At 42.7% G+C, this 20,978-nt stretch overlaps 1 protein-coding gene across 3 annotated transcripts in view; it reads left to right on the top strand.

Annotated features, from left to right (window-relative positions):
* LOC145767472 (uncharacterized) overlaps window positions 1-20,978 on the top strand; it is a 47,754-nt gene that overhangs the window by 24,301 nt on the left and 2,475 nt on the right. For all 3 annotated transcript variants that reach the window (XM_082579298.1, XM_082579299.1, XM_082579297.1), the window contains 26 exons: window positions 64-126; window positions 399-446; window positions 790-897; window positions 2,126-2,339; window positions 3,023-3,295; window positions 4,107-4,294; window positions 5,080-5,170; window positions 8,402-8,459; window positions 8,693-8,901; window positions 9,285-9,395; window positions 10,203-10,405; window positions 10,506-10,656; window positions 11,180-11,293; window positions 11,642-11,872; window positions 12,513-12,695; window positions 13,390-13,542; window positions 13,762-13,934; window positions 14,409-14,616; window positions 15,111-15,295; window positions 15,753-15,903; window positions 16,590-16,723; window positions 17,313-17,457; window positions 17,936-18,163; window positions 18,486-18,698; window positions 19,000-19,149; window positions 20,018-20,160. In XM_082579298.1, the coding sequence (XP_082435424.1) occupies window positions 64-126; window positions 399-446; window positions 790-897; window positions 2,126-2,339; window positions 3,023-3,295; window positions 4,107-4,294; window positions 5,080-5,170; window positions 8,402-8,459; window positions 8,693-8,901; window positions 9,285-9,395; window positions 10,203-10,405; window positions 10,506-10,656; window positions 11,180-11,293; window positions 11,642-11,872; window positions 12,513-12,695; window positions 13,390-13,542; window positions 13,762-13,934; window positions 14,409-14,616; window positions 15,111-15,295; window positions 15,753-15,903; window positions 16,590-16,723; window positions 17,313-17,457; window positions 17,936-18,163; window positions 18,486-18,698; window positions 19,000-19,149; window positions 20,018-20,160 (4,128 nt within the window). The remainder of the gene's footprint in view (window positions 1-63; window positions 127-398; window positions 447-789; window positions 898-2,125; window positions 2,340-3,022; window positions 3,296-4,106; window positions 4,295-5,079; window positions 5,171-8,401; window positions 8,460-8,692; window positions 8,902-9,284; window positions 9,396-10,202; window positions 10,406-10,505; window positions 10,657-11,179; window positions 11,294-11,641; window positions 11,873-12,512; window positions 12,696-13,389; window positions 13,543-13,761; window positions 13,935-14,408; window positions 14,617-15,110; window positions 15,296-15,752; window positions 15,904-16,589; window positions 16,724-17,312; window positions 17,458-17,935; window positions 18,164-18,485; window positions 18,699-18,999; window positions 19,150-20,017; window positions 20,161-20,978) is intronic.

The following is a 20,978-nucleotide window of genomic DNA, read 5'->3' as shown; positions in this document are numbered from 1 at the left end:
AACAATGTCTAGTGATTGCTTCGATTATTTCGATTTCGATTTTATTGCAACTTTTATTTTTAGGGAACGCGTGGAATGAAAGGCATGAAGGGACCCAAAGGAGAATATGGACCCCCTGGTCCACAGGTACTTCCCCTTATTTGTATTTTTAAGCCTTTGCTCCAACACTTGGCATCATTATTGAGATGAGTATGAAAGTTCTGTGCAAAGAAGATGATGCATATTGCAGCATAGATGACATTTTTGCGGCACACGTTTTGATTTCGTAGAAACTTGAAACGAAGCGCAGCTTGCAGTGTTAGAATCTCTTCTAGATTGACTTTCGTTTACCAACACTTGGTTTGTCTTGGTTTATATTTTTGTTGATAGAAGAATAAATATTTATTTTTTCTTTTCAGAGCAGCAAAGTAGGAAAACCCGGCATCCCTGGTAACAACGGATTTGATGTAAGTTCTTTATTCAAATTCTTGCTAAGTTGAGGAGATGGAAGTACAGAATAAAATAAAATATCAAGTTTTTTTAAATGATTATTTTGCTCTTTGCATAACTAAAATTGTATAGCTCTGAGTAGTTAGTTTATCAGGTCTCTTCAACTAGAAAAATAACCTAATCTTTTTCTCGATCAATCCTTATGGTTTGGAGTTGCTGCTTGGTTGATTGCATTAACACTTTACGTCGCTTAGAGAATCTTTGGAATATTGTTGATTCACAATAGTTGTTGATGCATTGTTGATTCATAATTGAAAGTTGTTCAATGTATTTACATGGTTTGTTTCATGTTTCCCCCAGGGCGATAAAGGGGATCGGGGCGTTCAAGGTTACCCTGGCCGTGATGGGCCCAAAGGCAACAAAGGAGAAGGAGGGTTGATTGGAACGCCTGGTCCGGTTGGATTGCCGGTGAATGGTTCAGTGCTACCACCTCTTAAATTGCGCTGTGTGACTTGATTGCCATGTCTCAATTTTAATCTGTTAATGTATTCACTAATTAGCTTGTATTTACTAATATGCGGAATTCTAATTTGTTTATTCGTAATGTTTAGCTTCAATTCACCTTTTATCTTTTTGATACCTTTATATTTAGTTGCTTGTGTTTCTGCACATATCACTTAACTAAAATAAATATCGTGTTCATACCCAGTATACCTACTGTACTCGTCGTCGTCGTGTGAGCGTCTGGGGCCGAGGGTCTATCCTTTTACCACCCCAGATTCACGATGTTTCCGGCTACACTGGAAGGCTACGAGAAAGCAGCAAGTCTTTGGTTTCATCATCCATGACACGCAGACCTTCCACTCCGTTAGGTGGCTTGAAGATGGAGCAGTCATTGATGATGTGGTCTGCGGTCTGTTCCTCGGCATCACATTCACAGGAGGAGGAAGAGGCCGTTCCCCATTGGTGCATGGTTGAGCGGAAAAGCCCGACGCCCGTACGGAGACGGTTGAGGCACACCCATGTTTGCCTTTGTTGTGTTAGACCGATGGGGCGTGTGTCGGCGTCGGAGATGAATGAATGGAGTCTGGTGGTGCTTGACCTCCATTCAGAACTCCATTTATGGTCCGCCCAAGCAGCCACAGAAATGTCTTGTACATCAGCTTCGTTGATAAGAAGTTGAGCGGCTGGCACGGATGGGTGTCTTGATTTCAGTCGACGGGGGTGCTCGTTTGGGAGAGCAGAGATCTTGTGGTGGAGAAGGTGGTTAGGCTCCAGTGCCCGTCGACCGAGGGACAGAGTGGCTTCTTCGCGACGAAGCTCAGCGGGTTGGATGCCAGCGAGAATGGGGAGAGTGTCCAATGGTGTGGGACGCAGGCATCCGGTCACTGTGCGCAGGGCGCTGTTTATGGGAGTGTCGATTTATGGCAGTGAGCACTGCGGCACCAATCAGGTGCACAGTACTTTGCTGAAAGTGTCAGCCCTCGCCCCCCAGCTAGAGCCTGCCAGGCGCTTGAGTAGCGCAGCGCGAGATGTGAGTTTCTTGCGCAGTGAAACCAAATGGTGGCGGTATGTGAGCGATCTGTCCAGTGTCACCCCAAGATAGGTTTTGTACCTACTGTACTGATGAGGCTTAAAACCCGAAACTGTGTGCCACAGTCTGTAATTAATTATAGAATTATGTTTTTGCTTCCAGGGAAGTAGCGGTGTTTCCGGCCCAGTTGGAGCCGATGGCCCCCCTGGCCTACCTGGGCCCAAGGGCGAAATGGGCTTTCCTGGTATGGAAGGTCTGAATGGATTGAAAGGTGGTCCAGGCGCACCTGGCACTCCTGGGAGGCGGGGGCCACCAGGTCAACAAGGATTTGGTATTCAAGGCCCGCCTGGCGAGCCTGGACCGTCAGGGAGACCTGGTAAGAAAAATCTTGGGTTTGTTAGATGTTTGGTTTTGAAGGTACCTGAAAAAACTGAAAAACGCAGCTTTGTCCTAAAACGATGTTCAAAATGGCGGCAACCCTGCTTGCAGTCTGAATCAAGTTGTACAGTAAAAGTTTGTTTGATATTTTTTATACAAATGGTTTCACTTCGTTTGGTACAATCAACATTCTTCAGAATTGTTCAAATGAGAGATTTATTGTTTGAATAGGCGGGAGTTGTGATAATCTACCAGCTGAACGAAACAAAGTCGCCTTAACATGTACGCTCTATATGTCATCAGCTCCGATAGTTTATAGCTTAGATGGTTAAGCGCCTGACTTTATGAGCGAATCAAGATCAAGCGGCGTAGGTTCGACTCTCGCGGTGTGCGCTTGAGTAACGCATTTCAAGGACAGTTTTCCATTCACCGGCACATAGTGGATGGAATAAATCACAGAATAACATTCCAGCAAGCGGAAACTTCACTCTGTCAATCTCGGTGACCGGGCCTGCATCAGTGATTCAAAGCCTCTACAAGTATGCGAAACTGCCAGGATTAACTTCTCAAAGAAGCTTATCCAGTCCGAGGATAAAGATTCCTGCAATGCATAGATCGTGAGGCACTTCTTGCTTGAAACGTTTTATTTATTATTTTTCATATATTTTCAACTTTTTTCAGGACTTTCCGGTCGTCCCGGTGACCAGGGACCCGAAGGTCCCAAAGGGGAAGTTGGTGATCGGGGGTTGACCATTGTCGGACCTCCTGGGCAAGATGGACGACCTGGGTCAAATGGACAAGCGGGCCCACCTGGGCCGAGAGGACCCAAAGGAGAGCGTGGGGCCGACGCAGAGCTCACTAATGAGGTGATGAAGGGCATGGTTACTCCAGGAGATAGAGGACTTCCGGGCCCCTATGGACCTCCCGGTTTCAGTGGAAATCCAGGCCCTGCCGGCAAGTGAAGATACTATTGTAGTGTGGTAGCTGTAAACTCTTGAAGCAAAAGCCAACTGTTCTTAAGATCTCCTATTTTTTGAGACAAAATTTTATCGAATTATGATACAGGAACATTAGGTTGTAATAACCATAGTGATTCATGAGACAAACGTTTGATCTTAAATTGTCTTTTCATCATTTTGACTCCATCAGCCGCTATAACAGATTTTTTCCAAACATTTTATCGTTGTTTCCATGAAACTAAGTTTGTCATAAGACATTGAAAAGAACCGAGCTGATAAAACTTCATAACTGGCTTCGAATTATTTATGAAACTTTTTTATATCAAATGTTTGCATTAAAAAAGAAACATTAGATTTAATATACAGTGGTTTTTTTACTTCACAGTTGTAGATACAAACAATGTGTTTTAGCCTGATGTTGCGGGTGCACAGTGGTAGTAGCGGTTTGTATTAGCTTTCGGTACACAGTCCCTTAGTCACTCCACATGACTAGGGAACGGTGTTCTGAAAGCTAGTGCAAACCGCTATTATCACAGTGAACTCGCAGCATCAGGCTAAAACAAGTCGTTCGTATCTACATTTGTGAAGTTAACAAAAATCATGCTTCTACAAGAGAATCTCAATCTTTTGTTCTGTTTTTTTTTCGTTATTTTTATAAATAAACGGAAATATGTTAAATCTGGTTACGTTGCCGGCTTTGTGTGCTTATGGTGCAAGGCCAACTCTCTACCAAAGCTATGAAACAAACAATTCTTTGAATGGCGAAAAGCTGTTTCAATATATTCGAATTGGGTTTCCTGATGTAGGTCCTTCTGGGCCTCAAGGTCCAAAAGGAGAAGAATGTGGTGTTTGTGCTCCTGGTCCCAAAGGCATGCCGGGTCCTATTGGGGCACAAGGACCCCCAGGAGATGCTGGGGCTATGGGAAGGTCTGGAGCTGAAGGAACTAAAGGGGAAAAAGGTTTCAGAGGATTTTCTGGACTGCCCGGAAACCCCGTATGTATTTAACGTTCAATATTCCTATGTATTGTGATGGATGCTAATACATGCACTTAATGGTTGATATCTAGAAGCTACATGCACTTAATGGTTGATATCTAGAAGCTACATGCACTTAATGGTTGATATCTAGAAGCTACATGCACTTAATGGTTGATATCTAGAAGCTACATGCACTTAATGGTTAATATCTAGAAGCTACATGCACTTAATGGTTGATATCTAGAAGCTACATGCACTTAATGGTTGATATCTAGAAGCTACATGCACTTAATGGTTGATATCTAGAAGCTACATGCACTTAATGGTTAATATCTAGAAGCTACATGCACTTAATGGTTGATATCTAGAAGCTACATGCACTTAATGGTTAATATCTAGAAGCTACATGCACTTAATGGTTGATATCTAGAAGCTACATGCACTTAATGGTTGATATCTAGAAGCTACATGCACTTAATGGTTGATATCTAGAAGCTACATGCACTTAATGGTTGATATCTAAAAGCTACTGAAATGAGGAATGGTTGAACTAATAGTGAACCTTTTAAGAAGCCGATTAAGCCAATCACCTGATTAGAGTTTCTTTGGATCAGTTTTTGACGATTCTAATCTGCTGATTACGGTTTGTGCGAAAACAAAACATTAGTCCGTGGATTAAGCTGATTCATTGTCTGAGTTCATTGATCAATGGAAAATCTGTTGTCGGTGCATACAACCTTGAATGTACTTCCACTTATTTTGAGTTTTATTTTGTTTCTCATTAGTTTGTTGTATTTTAGGGGCGACCTGGCCCTGAAGGCATGGTTGGGGCACCAGGGCCCAAAGGCAACGTGGGTGAGCTGAGGGTTATCACTATCAAAGGAATGCAAGGTAACTGGTAATGGTTCACTGTTTGGTGGCATGTTTCTTTGATAATAACCCTCAAAATAAAACACCTCAAAAATACCCTTAAAATAAAACAGAGGAATCTACCTGTTGAAATTACAGCGTGAACAGAAAGTCCTTGAACCAACCTATAAACAATTTATTGATAAAAAAAATAAGTAAAATTTCATCAAAAAGTATCACAAGAAGCGCTTGCAATACTAGGAATAAATTTCTAAACTTGAATAACTCTCAATTCTTTGTCGGAAGTTATCGACCGAGGCACGTAGTTCATCCTGGGAGTATTTTGGCCCATTCCTGCAGGAGTGATTGCTTCAGAGCATCAACACTTGGGTGAGCAACGGAACAGGCCTTTGCCTCCAATAACCACTGTACACAAAGTCCGGTATTCAAATCAGGCGATGATGGAGGCCATATTTCCTTGCTCCAGAATCTTAGAAGTTGACGTGAGCACCAGTCCTGAGTCTTTCTTGAGGTGTGGGATGGTGCACCATCTTGTTGGAATGTGAAGGGCTGATCTTTGTAGTGTTTCTTTATCTCTTCAAGGGCTAGAATCAAAATATCGCTGATGTGGCGATCTTAATTGATTTTAACCCTTTGTTCAACCAAAATTAGAGGAGACTTTCAAGTTTTGACAAAAGACTGTTTTTGACGGCGGTAAACTGTTCTCACAGAATCGTTAATATCTGCTGAAGACTTTACATAAATTCTATAATTTTGATTATTGAACTGAGCTACAATGGCAAAGAGTTCTTCGTCTGAAAAAATGATGTTTTGCCCTGCCATGCCTGCCTTCAAATCTCTCAGAAAATTCTGTACTCTTTCAAGTCTCTTTTGCTTTTGGAGAGGTGTAAGGAACAACTGTTTTCTCATCTTGTAATGGGACAACTGAAGATCCTTTTCCACAATGGTTCTCATTGAAGTGTTGCTCACATTTATGTTTTTGGCCATTTGACGGATGGATCTGTTTGGGTTTCTCCTCACTCTTTCTCGGACAGCCTTAACCACTTTTTTGTTCGAGCAGTGTGAAGTCTTACACTCCTAGGACGATCTTCAGATGTATCAATTTCCTTAAATCTATTCACAACATGGTAAATGGTGGATTTGGTAATTTTTAAGAGCTTAATGATCTGAGTTGGTTTTCCCCGCACGATGGAGTTGGTTGATGGCATCTTTTTGGCTTATTTTAGACCTTATAATTAATGCTTACAATTAGACCTAAATTTTAAAGAGTTTAGCAAGATATTTGTAGTAGCAGTAGTAGTCCAGTTTTAATCCGGTGATGTCCCCGTTACCGAGAGTGGCCGAATTCACCTCCAAGTGCCGAAATTGTCTTCACACCCTGCCTCCACATCGATCTGTCTAGCGCAGCGTTTCTTAACCTTTTCTGACTCTAGCACCCCTGTAAACAGGTCTGAACAGTCTAGCACCCCCTAACTATCGTTGACATACGACTACTACACTGCCGGCCAAAAGTTTAGTAGAGGCCGAAATTTTTGACATGCCTTCAAGATCGCTGGCAATATATTTTGTAATGAAATCTCTTGTTGTCTAACAAACTGTGCATTTGTTTTAACGAAGTTGATTCAGGATGAAGATTTGGTATTTGACTTTCATTCACCAACAGAAATTCAATTATAACCATATGTATGTGAATCAAGTCTCTTAAAACACCAGCACAGTTTGTTAGGCGACAAGAAACTTCACTACAAAATATACCATCAGTGATCAAAAGGCATGTCAAAATTTCGGCACTGCCATTAAACTTTGGCCTGCACTATTGAAGGAAAGCGATGTACAAATTGATCGTTTTGTTTATTCTTCAAAACTACTGTCATCATTGGTGATAAAAGAAGTAGGCAAACCCGAGAATAGTGAAAGAACATTGACAAACTTAAGTATACCCAGCTGGGTAACTAGTTACACATGTATCAATATGATTTCTGTTGTTGCTTATGTGTGACCAATTTCTCAATTCGAGGCTTCGTGTTGGTCAAAGCCACTCTCATATCGTGGAGCAACCCATGTTGAAGCCGGTTCTGGCCAATTGTTTTGATTTGGAGCATGGTGGAGATTGGAGAACGCCTTCTCACACAGGTAGGTAGTCGGAAATGGAACGATCAATTCCAATGCTGCCCGTGCCAATGCAGGATAAGCTGTCAACTGATCACACCAAAAATCAGCAAGCCGAAGTTGACGAAATTTTGTCCGACAACTCTGATTCACCTGCATATCAATTAGCTCCTCCTTTAGTCGATTATCATCATTCATTTCTGCCAAGAAGGGCTGCTGTTATCCACTCTGGATATGAGTGACTCGTGGGAAAGTATTTTGCCATAGTGGTTTCAAGAAGCGAGAGATGAGCAACAATATTACAACAAAGCACCCACCAGGTAAGTTTGCACAATCTACTCAGGATCAATTTGCGTACTTGACTGGGAGCTGACTACAATAACAGCAAATCATGTATAGGCCACTTCAAAACAGCAATCATTGATATGACAACTGCTGATACTGGCAGAAAGACGAAAAAATGCAGAAAAGTAAAATGGCATTTTTTTGATATTAGCCTATACTGCATGCATTTAGCACCCCCTACAGTCTATTCCAGCACCCCCTGGGGGTGCTAGCACCCCCGGTTAAGAAACGCTGGTCTAGCGCGTCCTCTCTTGTCAAGCCCACCTTGCTGCTTTCTTCCTCAACTTGCTTTTCCATGTTTTCTTTGGTCTTCCTTGTTTTCTACGACCTTCCACTCGCAACTCCAGCGCTCTTCTCAAAACATCATCTTCATCCCTTCTCAAAACATGCCCATACCACCTCACTCCATTCGCTTTTGCCAACTTATCAACACTCTCATTCAACCCAAGCAAGCTCATAAGTTCTTCGGTATTCCTTTTGTCCATCAGCTTTACACCACACATTGCTCTCACCATCGCTCTCTCAGTTCTTCTCATATTTAGCACATCAATAGGCATACAAGTGACATTCAATGACATTCATTCAATTCATTCAATCAATTTGATTTAATTCGCTCTGCTTTGACTGTTTGCTTGGCATTGAGCACTTGTTGTAGTATTAATAGTTTTCATTGTTTTAAGTGACATTCAATATGTTTAATCAGAACATAAAAAAAAGTCCAAGAACTTTCTGTTCACTCTAAATGTATCGAGACATACAATAGATTTATGTTTCATCTTAATTCTGTTTTTGTTTTAGGACCACCTGGGGCTATTGGGTCCTCTGGTCCCCCAGGATCTTCTGGCCGGCCTGGAAGGTAAGATTGTTTATTGAGTTTTGGTTTTTATGTTTTTTTAATAACTTTTGCCCTGATTGGTAATGGAAAACTTTGTAGCTCTTTATAAAAGTCTTAGGAATAATCCAAGGTATCAAGGTTTTGGCATCAATCAAAGTTTTGGGTTTAAAAATAGTTTCAGCTTTTCGGTTCAATATTTTGTTGATTGTTTTGTCTGGTTGTGCCTTGTTTTTAAAGCAAAAATGTTTTTACAGAGAAGGAAATAACGGCGCTCCCGGTCAAAAGGGGCGGAAAGGTGAATTGGGTCCTCCTGGCCCAAATGGCCCATATGGAAATACCGGACCCCCTGGTTTAACTGGCGAACCCGGAAAGGATGGTCTTGACCTCCCGGGCCCCCGGGGAGAACGCGGTCCTAAAGGATCTCCTGGATTTCAGGGAGATATTGGAATCCCTGGTCCCGCAGGTGAGTTGAGATGCCAACTTGAACTGAATTAGTGGCTGAAGAAAGTATTCACAGTCTACTGTACTGTACTAATACTGTGAATAAAAAAAATTAAATCAATAATTTTTCTTATATTTTGTTCCTTTTGCTTCAATTTCAAAGGCAGTGGTAGTTTTAATTTCTAGTGGAAAAAAATTGTTTTCATTAAGTGGTTGAGTCGTTACAACGAATACCGTGTGCTTGCTGCCATCGAGTGAGGTGGAAACTGGCCCTCCGATCCTAGAGGCCGGCATTGTGTTTCGGAAAATTCACCCACTTTTATTGCATTTGGTATATAGACAACCCATGGGGTGATACAAGCTGAACCCTTTACACCTACACCATAACTTACCTAACTTTTCAAGGTCAAAAAGGGGAGCCCGCGATTGCAGACATTGTGGCCGGAGAGAAGGGTAATCGAGGGTTTCAAGGAAGACAAGGACCCCCTGGGTTTTCCGGGAGAGGAGGAGACAAAGGTAAACTATGTTTAGCTTTTCTACTTAATAATAATAATAATCGTGCTTTTATTTACGCCCATTGCGATAACATACAGTACACTGCGATCACAGATGCGATACAACAGATGACAGGAAGCAGCGAAGTGACGTATAGTCTTCGAGTCAGCTGCTCCCCTTATTTTGGCATGCCATTAAGTGTCTTTGCCGAGACACAGCCGCGTGCTCTGGAGCAGTGTCGAACCCACGTCCTTTCGAACGTCGCGCAGACGTTCTCACCGCTCGGCTACGCAGCCGAACTTACAAACTATTCCCGACCGGCTGGTCATTGTGATTTGTTGAACGGTAGGCCTACCTACTGCGTAATAATACTTCTCTTATGACATTTCGTCAAAACGAAACTACGAAAACCACGAAACTTGGGCAGTTTTCTTCAAAAAATTGATACAATTGCAATTATTTCGCTTTTCTCATTACCTTATATGATGTTCATTGCGGTACCTCTTGTGTGAGTTAACATCAGTCCGATCGACTTTCATTAAAAGTACAACCAACACTAAGAAAAGATAATTGTCAACTGACATGTCTACCAGCCGGGAGTAGGGAAACTTAGTTTAAACTCTCTGAGCACAAACTAATTCATTTCTGAAATTACTCCATTTCCAAGTTGTACGGTCGCACGGAGGGACATTTCAACTCAAGAATGACGTGATAGCCGTTCTCTTACGTCATGGATTGTTGTCACCATGAAGCAATTGTGATCTTCGTTCTGTTCCATTGTTGCTACCCTCGTGACAACTACATTCAATTGGGTTTGTATTTCATCAGGTGAGAAAGGTGCTCCTGGATTTTCTGGGTTTGCTGGAGAAAAGGGGGTTAAAGGACAAGCTGGCGTACCTGGACGCAGTATACCGGGACAAGTAGGAGAAAAAGGGAGGCCAGGGATTTCCGGGAATGACGGGGAGCCCGGGGTTCCTGGCCTCAAAGGTCTGGATGGGACGGATGGCTTGGACGGGCTAGAAGGTCCAAAGGTAAAAAGTGTGAACATTTGTTTTTAAAGCTAAACACTTACTTGTCCAGCCTCGACAATAAATCTATGGGACTTTCTTTTAGTGATACTTTTTCATTCAGGGAGAGCCGGGAATTGGACGGCCAGGCCGTCCTGGACGTAGAGGAGAAAGAGGAATCGAAGGAGACCAAGGTGTCCCCGGTGATCGTGGGGAAGAGGGGCCAGAAGGACCCGAAGGGCCACCAGGGCCGACCGGTCAAGACGGTAGAGAAGGTAAAAGTATTAACAAATACACATCATCAGTTTTGATTCTTGTTGAAGCTTCTGGTTGGCAATTCTGTTTTGAGTTGGAGATATTTACAGTATATCACCCGATTTGCAAATGATGGTGAAATATCGTCCCGTTGTTTCACTTTCTGCTTTCTTTGATCCTGACCGATTTGGTTTAGTTTGTTTTTATTCCTTCCTTTTTTGCTTAATCTTCCTCCATCTTCCTACTGATCATCATTCAACAGTTTGCTCCATCAACATCTTTGTTTTGTGAGTTAAAGTGAGGTAGTTTTAGATAAATTGCCGTCGTCGTCGTGTGAGCCTCTGGGCCGAAGTTTTATCCTTTTACCACCCAAGATTCACCGTTTTTGAAATTAACCTTTGAAAATATAATAATTTAATTTATTTCACGACATGGTTCAGTACTTTCTACTTTGCTTGAATTCTTGAAACCTCTTTCATTGTAAACGTCTAAAAATCTAATTTTTAAGCAATTTATGTGAACTCTGAATTTTAAAATTATTAGGAGACAAAGGATCTCAAGGATTTAGGGGGTTTCAAGGCCCCCCAGGCGAACCAGGGGATGCCATTGAAGGCCCTATGGGCCCACCTGGCCCCCGCGGACTGTCAGGAAGCTCAGGTATTTTTGGACTTGATGATAAAAACTTCACAAGGTTGCTATGCGTTTATGATCGGAATGAGTAGGCTGCAACAAAGGGATATTATCCTCAAAGTTGAAATACATCTTTGTTTTCAAACAACTTGAGTTAAGGAGATTGACTTCCTTGTCATCCCGTCCACTTAATCTAAATAATTAACTATCAGTCATACTTAGATTTGAGGCACGATAAACCTTCACCAATATTTAAGTCAGGTAATTAATGCAAATTAGTGGCTTACGCTTTTGTAGCCTCTTCGTTACATAATAAACCACAAGCTCAATCTTCTATGGTGAAATAAATGACATGAAACTGTTGTTGCGCAATAGGTGAACCCGGTCCTCCAGGAAGACGTGGTGATGATGGACCTCCAGGACAAGCTCTTGCTGGAGAAAAGGGGCGTTTCGGGGAACCAGGAGCGCCTGGAAGACCTGGAGAACCTGGACCAGAAGGACCACCCGGCCCGCCTGGCAGGAACGGATTTGACGGACCCGATGGAGTGAACGGTGAACCTGGCGTGCCTGGAGAAGTTGGGCCGAGAGGAAGAGTTGGGCCAGGAGGTAAGTTAGTTGCCAAATTTGAATTTCGATCCCAGAAGTGTTCGGCGAAGAGAAATCCCCCACAACAGTGCTGTGAAATTCATCACAAAAATAAAGCCATTAAAATTTAATCATCGTATTTTGAAAACTGCTGCTGAGGAACCAGTTTGTCAGGTATGGTGTGTTAGTCAACTGGTTGATCATGTACTAGGCTGGTCAGACCTAAAACTGGTGCTTCAATTCCAGACTACCTAAAGAAGGCAACTGACACTCATCATTTGCATATGACCAGGGAACTGTGTTCCAAAAGCTATTATCACAGCAAACCTTCAGCATTAAGCTAAAAGAAAACTTGTTTTTTTATTATTTTGTTGTGTTGGTTTGTTTGTATTGTTTTTATGTTTTCACAATACCTACTAATACAGTATGTGCAGCGCGTACACTTGGTCGGTTAAGACTTGGTCTAATCTAGCCAACAGTAGGCTACGGATATCCAAGTGTACATACAAACGACCAGTTTTAGCCTGATTTGCCTGATTAGTATCTACACTTCTGCCATAATTAAGAATCATGCCCCTAAAAGTGAAACTTAATTCATAGCATATCTCCAAAAAAGTTTTTGTATCTCGCATCAACGATAATTGATAATTTGTGTGTTCAGGATTTCGTGGTCCGAGCGGTACCCCGGGTGAGGACGGAGAGCCAGGCACAAATGGCGTTCCAGGTACACCGGGAATTCCTGGGGAAGATGGCCCACCTGGAGCTAGGGGGCGTCAGGGTCAAAAGGGAGATCCAGCACAAATCCCTCCAGGTCAAATAAAAGATGGCAGAAAGGGAGAGCCCGGTAAGTGGGTGTAATAAAGGATTCCGTGAAACAGTAGGCTACAGTGGGGCTGTAAAATATGGAGGATAGCTTTTATCTATTGATTTAAGGAGTTTTGACCGAAAGGCCAACTTGGAAAAATATTTTTCAGTTCATTTGAACATTATGTTGATACGTTTCTCGGCAGCCGATTGTAGAAATGTCTAGCGTGGAGGCTACACCGATAGCACGGCGTACCAGAGTCAATTTTGTTTCAAGAGAACGCTGACCAGCGATGCAACTTGTAATTGCTGTCTTGTCGACATCTGACAAAGTCAACTAGACCCCAAGATAAGAAACAGTTAGAATTAATCCAACCACAAATCGTCAAGTGGAAATTTATTCTACTAAAACGCAGCTAGGTTGCAAACAAAACGAAAATAAGGTGAACACCAAGACAAAAAGAGAAAAGGAACCCAAGCTAAACATGCCAAAGTTTATTCATTATTGTACATACAAAATACATGCAATATGACGTGATAGTGAAACATAAACAGTACATCAGCACGCAACAATAAGAAGGAACCTTAAAAATCTTCCATCTAGTCAAGCCTTCACCACAGATGTGCGATCGCTGATGGCTGTACCTCCCCAGCTGTGGCTGTACCCCCCCTCCAGCTGTGGCTGTTGATTATGTCACTCTGAAGCTGACGTCACTCATTTCACTTCTTCTCAGGTGAGCCTGGCTTGAAGGGGAATCGAGGCATTGACGGAATGCCTGGTAAAGCTGGGGCTCCTGGTGAACCTGGAGATGTGGGACTTCCAGGACTTCCTGGCCCTGAAGGCGAAGCAGGAGGAAGAGGCAGGTCTGGTAGGCCCGGCCAACCTGGTGAGTGTAGCAAATTGTTTCAAACTACTTTCTATGTTAATAGGTTGATCTCTTGCTGTGGGATCTTCTACAACCTGTTTTCACGTTTGCCCGTCTGTACACTCATAATGTGTGGATTGTTTTCGTAATAATGAAACGCTTTCACTGAAATGAACGATTGATTCATCATTGGTAGAACCGCGGTTCTTAGTGTTCTTCTCAACGAGTCTTGCTTTGTAGGGCCACCTGGGAACAGGGGCGACATTGGGATGCCTGGAGAAGCCGGGAAAGAAGGGCCCCAAGGTAACAACGGCTTACCGGGCCCGCCGGGCCCTGTTGGTCCACCTGGACCTAGAGGAGACAAAGGGGAACGAAACAGTTTATCTGGAACTCCCGGCAGACCTGGAGCACCGGTAGGGATAGTTTGATTTTATCTGTTAAAAAAATAGTTGTTTCTGTCTCATGTTCTTTGTGCTCACTTTCCAAACATAAATTTAACTCTAACTGAAAATAAAAAATATCAATAACTTCTCAAGACCATGTCGCTCCACACAAAGTGAATGCTGCATGACTTTAAAATACTTTCATTTGTTCAAGGAAAGGGCATAAAAAGATAATATTTAACTGGATATATTTCTATAAATTTGACTCACAACGTATTTTCCTATTTGAAATTGTGTAGTTATGATACGGTCTATCTTTCCAGCTTCAGAAAATAATAAATACAATAGTGCCCACTCGGCTGAGCGGATGACAATACTCAGAGGTGGAACGGAACCATAAAAATGAAAAGATCGGCTCTCTGGAAAAGACCGGACTCATTAAACAATAATTTTCGAATTTAAGTTTTTAAGTTTAATTGAACAACCTGACACTTGCTCACCCAGGGTCTGAATGGAGTAGATGGCTTCCCAGGACCCCCGGGATTCGATGGTGCTCCCGGGACTATTGGCTTGCCTGGAGAGCCTGGAGTTAAAGGAGACAAAGGCAACCAGGGTTACGAAGGATTTACTGGCAGAGTTGGACCACAAGGTCCGAAAGGAGCAAATGGGTTTCCAGGTTCAGCAGGACCCCCAGGCCCCCGGGGTTTACGAGGTACGATTTATATTTTATTTTTGTAGTCTTCCACACCAACACCACTTTTTATAATGACTCTCTATGTTAAAGCAACTTAGTTGACGACTTTTTTATTTCGTACACATCTGATCTCACGTGATATTGTTACTTGGCTTATCAATTAGTCGACCTAAATATACTTCGTTTGTTTTCCTTATTTTTTTTTCTACGTGTTTGGAAACGATTTATGTTCTTTGTACATTGGGCCACTTTGTTTTATTTATTTCATGCGGCAGGGGTTCTTAAACTTTTTGGGCTACATGGGCTGCGTGTACCAGCAAAACAGCAACCAGCAACACAGCAGCATACTAGTGCAACAACCTATCACCATCGAGCGCCCCTAGGGACGCGTGTCCAAGTTTAAGAACTAATGTCATAGACATGGAGCGAAGATTGTTTTCTTTCCCGGGTAGTAGATATGGATGATTGTGATTGTATTATGATGATGATAATTGTGATGCATACGTTTCCAGGTCTGGACGGAATGCCTGGGGAGCCTGGTGAAATGGGAATAGAAGGATTTCCAGGCAAGGATGGAGTTCCTGGTGCTCGCGGTGACCGGGGCGCTCCCGGAGAATCAATTATGGGCCCTCCTGGAGCTCGGGGACCACCTGGCCGGACTGGAGAAAAAGGGGCGCCCGGTCCCATTGGTCCTGAGGTATGTGTAAACTGTGCAACCCACCATCTAATTGTCCAGATAATTTATCAAACCCTTCACCCTCGTGCACCCGTGACGTCACACTGGATTTGTTTTTCATCTTTCTGTGTTGGACGAGTCTAAAGACCGGCTGCTCTTTAGTAGCCTCTTCCACTGTACTATGGAAAATATTTTCACGAAGTGTGACAAAACAATGGGCCATCATTCCCACAGCTCACACGGCAACGACTTGTTACTTTAAACAAAGAAATTGTCTGCGATAATCTTGCTCGGCAGCTTTTTATCTTGGATAGAGACTATTGTCTATTTTTCAGTCAAAGGTTGAAGGCCTTAGACTTAACTTTGTCGTTAACAATCATGAATTCAATGCAGTGTTGTACCAGCTGTGTTGGTTAGAAGAGCGGCGCAATCCATCAATTTGTTTTCGGCAAACTTTACTGAACTCTTTTTGGTTTAGGGTCGGCTTGGTTTCACTGGGATAAAAGGAGAGCCTGGTCCCATGGGTCAGGACGGACCCCGTGGTCGTGTCGGAGAGCCTGGACCACGCGGAGCTTCGGTTAAAGGCGATCGTGGCCCCTCTGGACTTCCTGGTTTGATAGGAAGTGACGGTGAGTTTAGTTGCTGAATGCTGACGTGTAGAACTACAAATTCTAACAGGAGCTAATGAAGTTAGCTTAGCCCAGGTCTCTCTGAGGCAAATTCTCGCGTTCGATGAAAACTAAGTTCTGCTTTTCCGATGCCACTGGATGCAGAGATCTCTAACACGATGTTAAGTTGTATTCATAATATCATTTAACCCTGTCTTTCAAGAAGTGAATTATTATCGCTAATTGAACATCCTGAATGAAAATGATTTATAAAGTACAATAGTTAACTTTGGTATAATGGTTAAACAATCACCTCTGTGCGTTGATAAGCCACTGGTTTTATGATGTCATCGTTTTCAGTTTACCTTAAACAAACAACCTCTTTGTTACCAAACGCCAACTCTATGATCATTCATCATCAACCGTTATGTATCGGTTACATCGCCGAGTGACGAGAATTCTGGCACGACGCTCTAAAGGGCGCCGGTTTAACACCGCTCAAGAGCATGCGGCTGTGTTTTTGGCAGGACACTTAAAGGCATGCCTGAAGGTGGACACAAAGATTGGTTTCCTTGACTTTCCATCCACACAGTCTAAATCTTCCACAGAAGGAGTTTGTGCCTGGATACGGCGAATAATCGCTCAGTGATTGCGGTTACATCAATTTTTTTTTATCGAATTATTGAAATTATATTAATCTTTTATAGGACTCATGGGTCCACCAGGGTTGCCAGGTGACAATGGAAAACCTGGCGAAAAAGGTGAAACAGGCGAAGCTGGAGAGCCGGGACTACCTGGATTGCATGGAACCTCTGGAGCCAAAGGGGACCGTGGGTACCCAGTGAGTAGTAACACCCCAGTCATTTATTTGTAAATGGTTCTGGCATATCTTTAAAATGGGGGTAAAATCGTCCTAGTTGGTTGACTCTCAACAATGAAAGCAAAAGCCCACGCTTAAGCTAAAACCGGATGGGAGTGGAACAACTGCAACACAGTATGGGAACGCTCACACAACTTTTCTTTCACAGTGAGGGAGCGTATTCTGCTCCTTACCGACAAAAAATAAGTTTTAGTCATCGCAGCGTTGACGAGAAGTCAAGGAGGTACTTTTTGGACTCGCGCCCGAGATGATTTTAGGGACTCATAATCTTAACGAGTCCAGGAACTTGAAGGAAAAACTTTGTACTCTTTAGATATAATGCGTTTTTTCTTAAAAATGCCTTTAGGGCCGGAAGATTTTATTGGTTCCGGACCCTAATTATCCTTTCAAGGACCTGGTCGTCTCGATGTGTGCTTTAGCAGTTATGTCAACTAAATATTTTCGGTCTGTCTCCGTATGGATTTGGACCTAATTCCACAGGGTGTCGGACATTGGGTTCTCATCTGTTGATCCGTTGCATAACCTCAACAAAACATTTAATCGTTTTTAGGGGTATGAAGGCAATCGTGGTCCCTCCGGGATGAAAGGGGAAAGAGGCGAGCCTGGAGCTGATGGGTTTCCCGGAAGGCAAGGAGAGCCAGGAGGAAACGGGCGTTCAGGAAGAGATGGAGTTTCTGGTCGGAATGGAGAGAAAGGTAATAAGGAATAAAATATTGTTTTAATGAATGCGGTATCCTCTGAAAGAGGATGAGCTGCAAGCACGGGTTGTTGCCAGAATTAGACTGCAAAAAAGCCTTCTCCATCTTAGGATTAACTTCCAACACAATAAATCACAAATTTGAATTCGTATCGGTAGCTTGTAACTCAATCCAGTGAATTGGCAGTGTGATGCAGGCTGAAATGTGAAAGATAGTCTTTATCTTTCCGACCACATACCGGCATAGCCCTTCCACTGAATACTTATTAATAGAAGCAGATATAAAAAAGCTGGAATACAACCAGGCGTGATTAGTCCGATCAAATTCTATTTCTTTGTTGAGCTTGCCCGATTGAAATCGGGTTTGAAATGAAGTGGATGGAAAGGAGTTTTGTTTCAACAAATTTCTGTCGGATAACAAGGACATCATGATGAAAATTTATTTATCAGGTTTTAGCTAAATCCTTATTTTTCAGGTGCTACCGGTCTCCCTGGAGACGACGCTTTACCCATTGTTCGAGATGGACAAAAGGGGGCTACCGGACCAACTGGCCCACTTGGTCGTGCAGGAAGACCAGGGGCTGCTGGACGTCGTGGTTCAATTGGTCAGGCTGGGTCAAAGGGAGACAAAGGACTCAATGGAAATCCCGGGTTCCCAGGACTTCCCGGTGATCGTGGAGAGCCTGGGGCTCAGGGCGAAGTCGGTGAGAAAAACCTAAGTAACCTTTCAATGAACAATTTATTAATAGATTAATTAAATAATTGTTCTATTTTTGCTGGTGCCTGCTTGCTAATGATTTTTAAATTTCACTTAAAGTCTCTTAACCCAAAAAGAAATGTAAACTATTCAATAAATCAAATTTGCGTTTGTCTGGCAACAGCTGGACGAGCAACTATCGAAACCTTGAACACATAATTGAACATCATTTTTATAATTAGACTAGTTTTATTCCAAGAGATTGCTTAAATATTTTATTTATTAAATTTATCTTGGAAATTCATCACTAAGTTCCTCGTTTTCTTTAGGGGTCTCCGGAACACCCGGAAGAGACGGATCAAACGGAAGAGATGGAATTCCCGGTCCAGCTGGTCCAGGCGCTCTCTTCCACGGCTACTTTGTGACGCGACACAGCCAGACAACCGAGATTCCAGATTGTCCGAATGGAATGAACAAGTTATGGGATGGATACTCGTTGTTGTTCATACAAGGGAACGAACGAGCCCACGGGCAAGATTTAGGTTGGCGAAATAACTTCGATCGAAAATCTGATTTTGCCGAGCATTTAAAAAAATCAGTCGCTTTGTTTGAGCACAGCACTATTGACAGTGAAGCTCGTGTGCCAACTGAACCTACTGAATGATGGTCGCATCTTTGTGACGTGTGTGTCTTCATATGTCCCATATGACTTTGACACTTGATTATTCTCTCGGTACTTGTGGTGTGTTCCTATTCTGTATCTAACTATTGCATTGTTTTCACCCTTTCTTGACAATGCCCCTTTGTCTAGTTGGACTTGTCTCAATCTCGAGGGTTTTGCAGGCACAGCGGGATCGTGCTTACGTCGATTCAGCACGATGCCGTTCCTCTTCTGCAACGTCAACAACAACTGTCGCGTGGCGTCCAGGAATGATTACTCATACTGGTTGTCCACTCCCGAACCCTTCCCTATGTCTATGGAGGCTGTCACAGGTGGGTCATTGTTTTTTCACATTGATTGATTGAATCTTTATCCTCGGACTGGGAAAGATTCTTGCAGAGCTTAATCCTGGCAGTTTCGCAAACTTGTAGAGGCTTTGAATCGTTGCTCAAGCGCACACCCCAAAAGTCGAACCAGCGCCGCTTGATGTTAAGTTTCTTCGTTTCAGAAGTCACTTGCTAACGAACTGAGCTATCGGGACACATGTGTGTCTTTGATGCGTCATCACCCCAATTTCGTTGAGTAGCATCAGATGAGATTCGTCAGGCTTATTGCCGAGTGGTAGAAACCCTCTAGTCTAAACGATGCTTCAAAGAGAACGGGTCCGACATTGTTATAGATAAAGATGAATACAGAGATCAAGGATCGCGACGGTCTGGGATCATCTTCATACTTTAGAGATCTGAGATCTTAAAGCGGCGCGAGCAGGACGACAAGAAAGCGTGCCTGGTGTGAACAGGGTTTGAACCACTGACGCTCAACCAATAATCGTGGCTTACAGACTGAACGTTTGTCGATGACAGACGTTGTAACTATCCGGCGACATACCACTCATTCGCTCAGCATGTTCTGATGATTCAAGTCAAGTTTATCAGAGCACTTTTTAAATCACGTTGAGACATTATTGAGTATAAAAAGGTCGTTCAGGAAACATATCCAACATGCAATGGTGGTAAATAGCCTGTCCTCCGGGCGACAACTTCTTGGTTTAGACTGCTGGTTTACGATTATTCTGGTCTACTGTATACTGGAAGGCTACTAGAGAGCAGCCAGTCTTTGGCTTGTTAGCAACGACTGAACCAAACAAAGTAGTTTAGTGATCAAGCATTTGATTGATGATGCTGATGTTGTTGTCCGCAGGTTCCGATATTGAACCTTACATCAGCCGCTGTTCCGTCTGTGAGACTCCCTCCCTGACCATCGCTGTTCATAGTCAGTCCGACAATATTCCTAACTGCCCAGATGGGTGGGAAAGTCTGTGGATAGGATACAGTTTTGTAATGGTGAGTATGTCACATTTTTGCTTGAACTAAGGACGTACTAGATTTTTATTTTTAAATCTATAAATAATTTCAAAGTCTTCTTTAATGGTTGCTAACGACGATGATATGTTTCAACATCGAACAGTGTTATTGGTCCAAATGGTTTTCTGTTAATAATAATAATGTTAGTTTTTATATAGCACTGTATCCATCGTAGAATGCGTTGCTCCTCAGCGCTTTACAAAGCAGACAGTGTCAATGCAGCCGTATAGAGGCGCAACTGAGTACATTATTACCCGAATCCACTCCATTACTCAGTGCCAAGCAGGAATTAGATTCAGTACCATTTTTAAAAAGTCTTTGGTATGACCCGACAAGGTATCGAACCCATGCCTACCGATTCAGAGGCGGGCGCACTAACCACTAAGCCACCGAGCCGGTTAAACTGGTTTACCACTTCAAAAGTCACATTTTCTACCTCCGACCCCCTCGAATGAATACCTCCTTTTAATTGTGATGCTTTGATATATGTTGCTATACCACCATCACCCATATTTAGTTTAAGTCGGTTTTCGTCAACTGTCGATTTTTCATAAGGTTGATTAAGTAAGATTACTTAATCAATAATTAGTTTTTGCAAAGTTAATCGGTGGATTAGTAATTGGAGATTGTAATCAGGAGATTACGGTTGGTAATTAAGGAAGCAACTTAGTCGGCAAACAAAATTACATAATCGACCGATTTGCTTAATCGGTAAATACTGCAAACAAACTTTGGTTTGGAATAGATTGAGTTTCGCTTTTAGCAGCACGATCGTTGCTTACTTCACAATGTAGATA

This window comes from Aplidium turbinatum, chromosome 3 (genome assembly GCF_918807975.1).
Source record: "Aplidium turbinatum chromosome 3, kaAplTurb1.1, whole genome shotgun sequence".
In the NCBI taxonomy this organism is placed as follows: domain Eukaryota; kingdom Metazoa; phylum Chordata; class Ascidiacea; order Aplousobranchia; family Polyclinidae; genus Aplidium; species Aplidium turbinatum.
The sequence above is the reverse complement of the archived record's forward strand: the minus strand, read 5'-3'. Positions and strand labels throughout refer to the sequence as shown.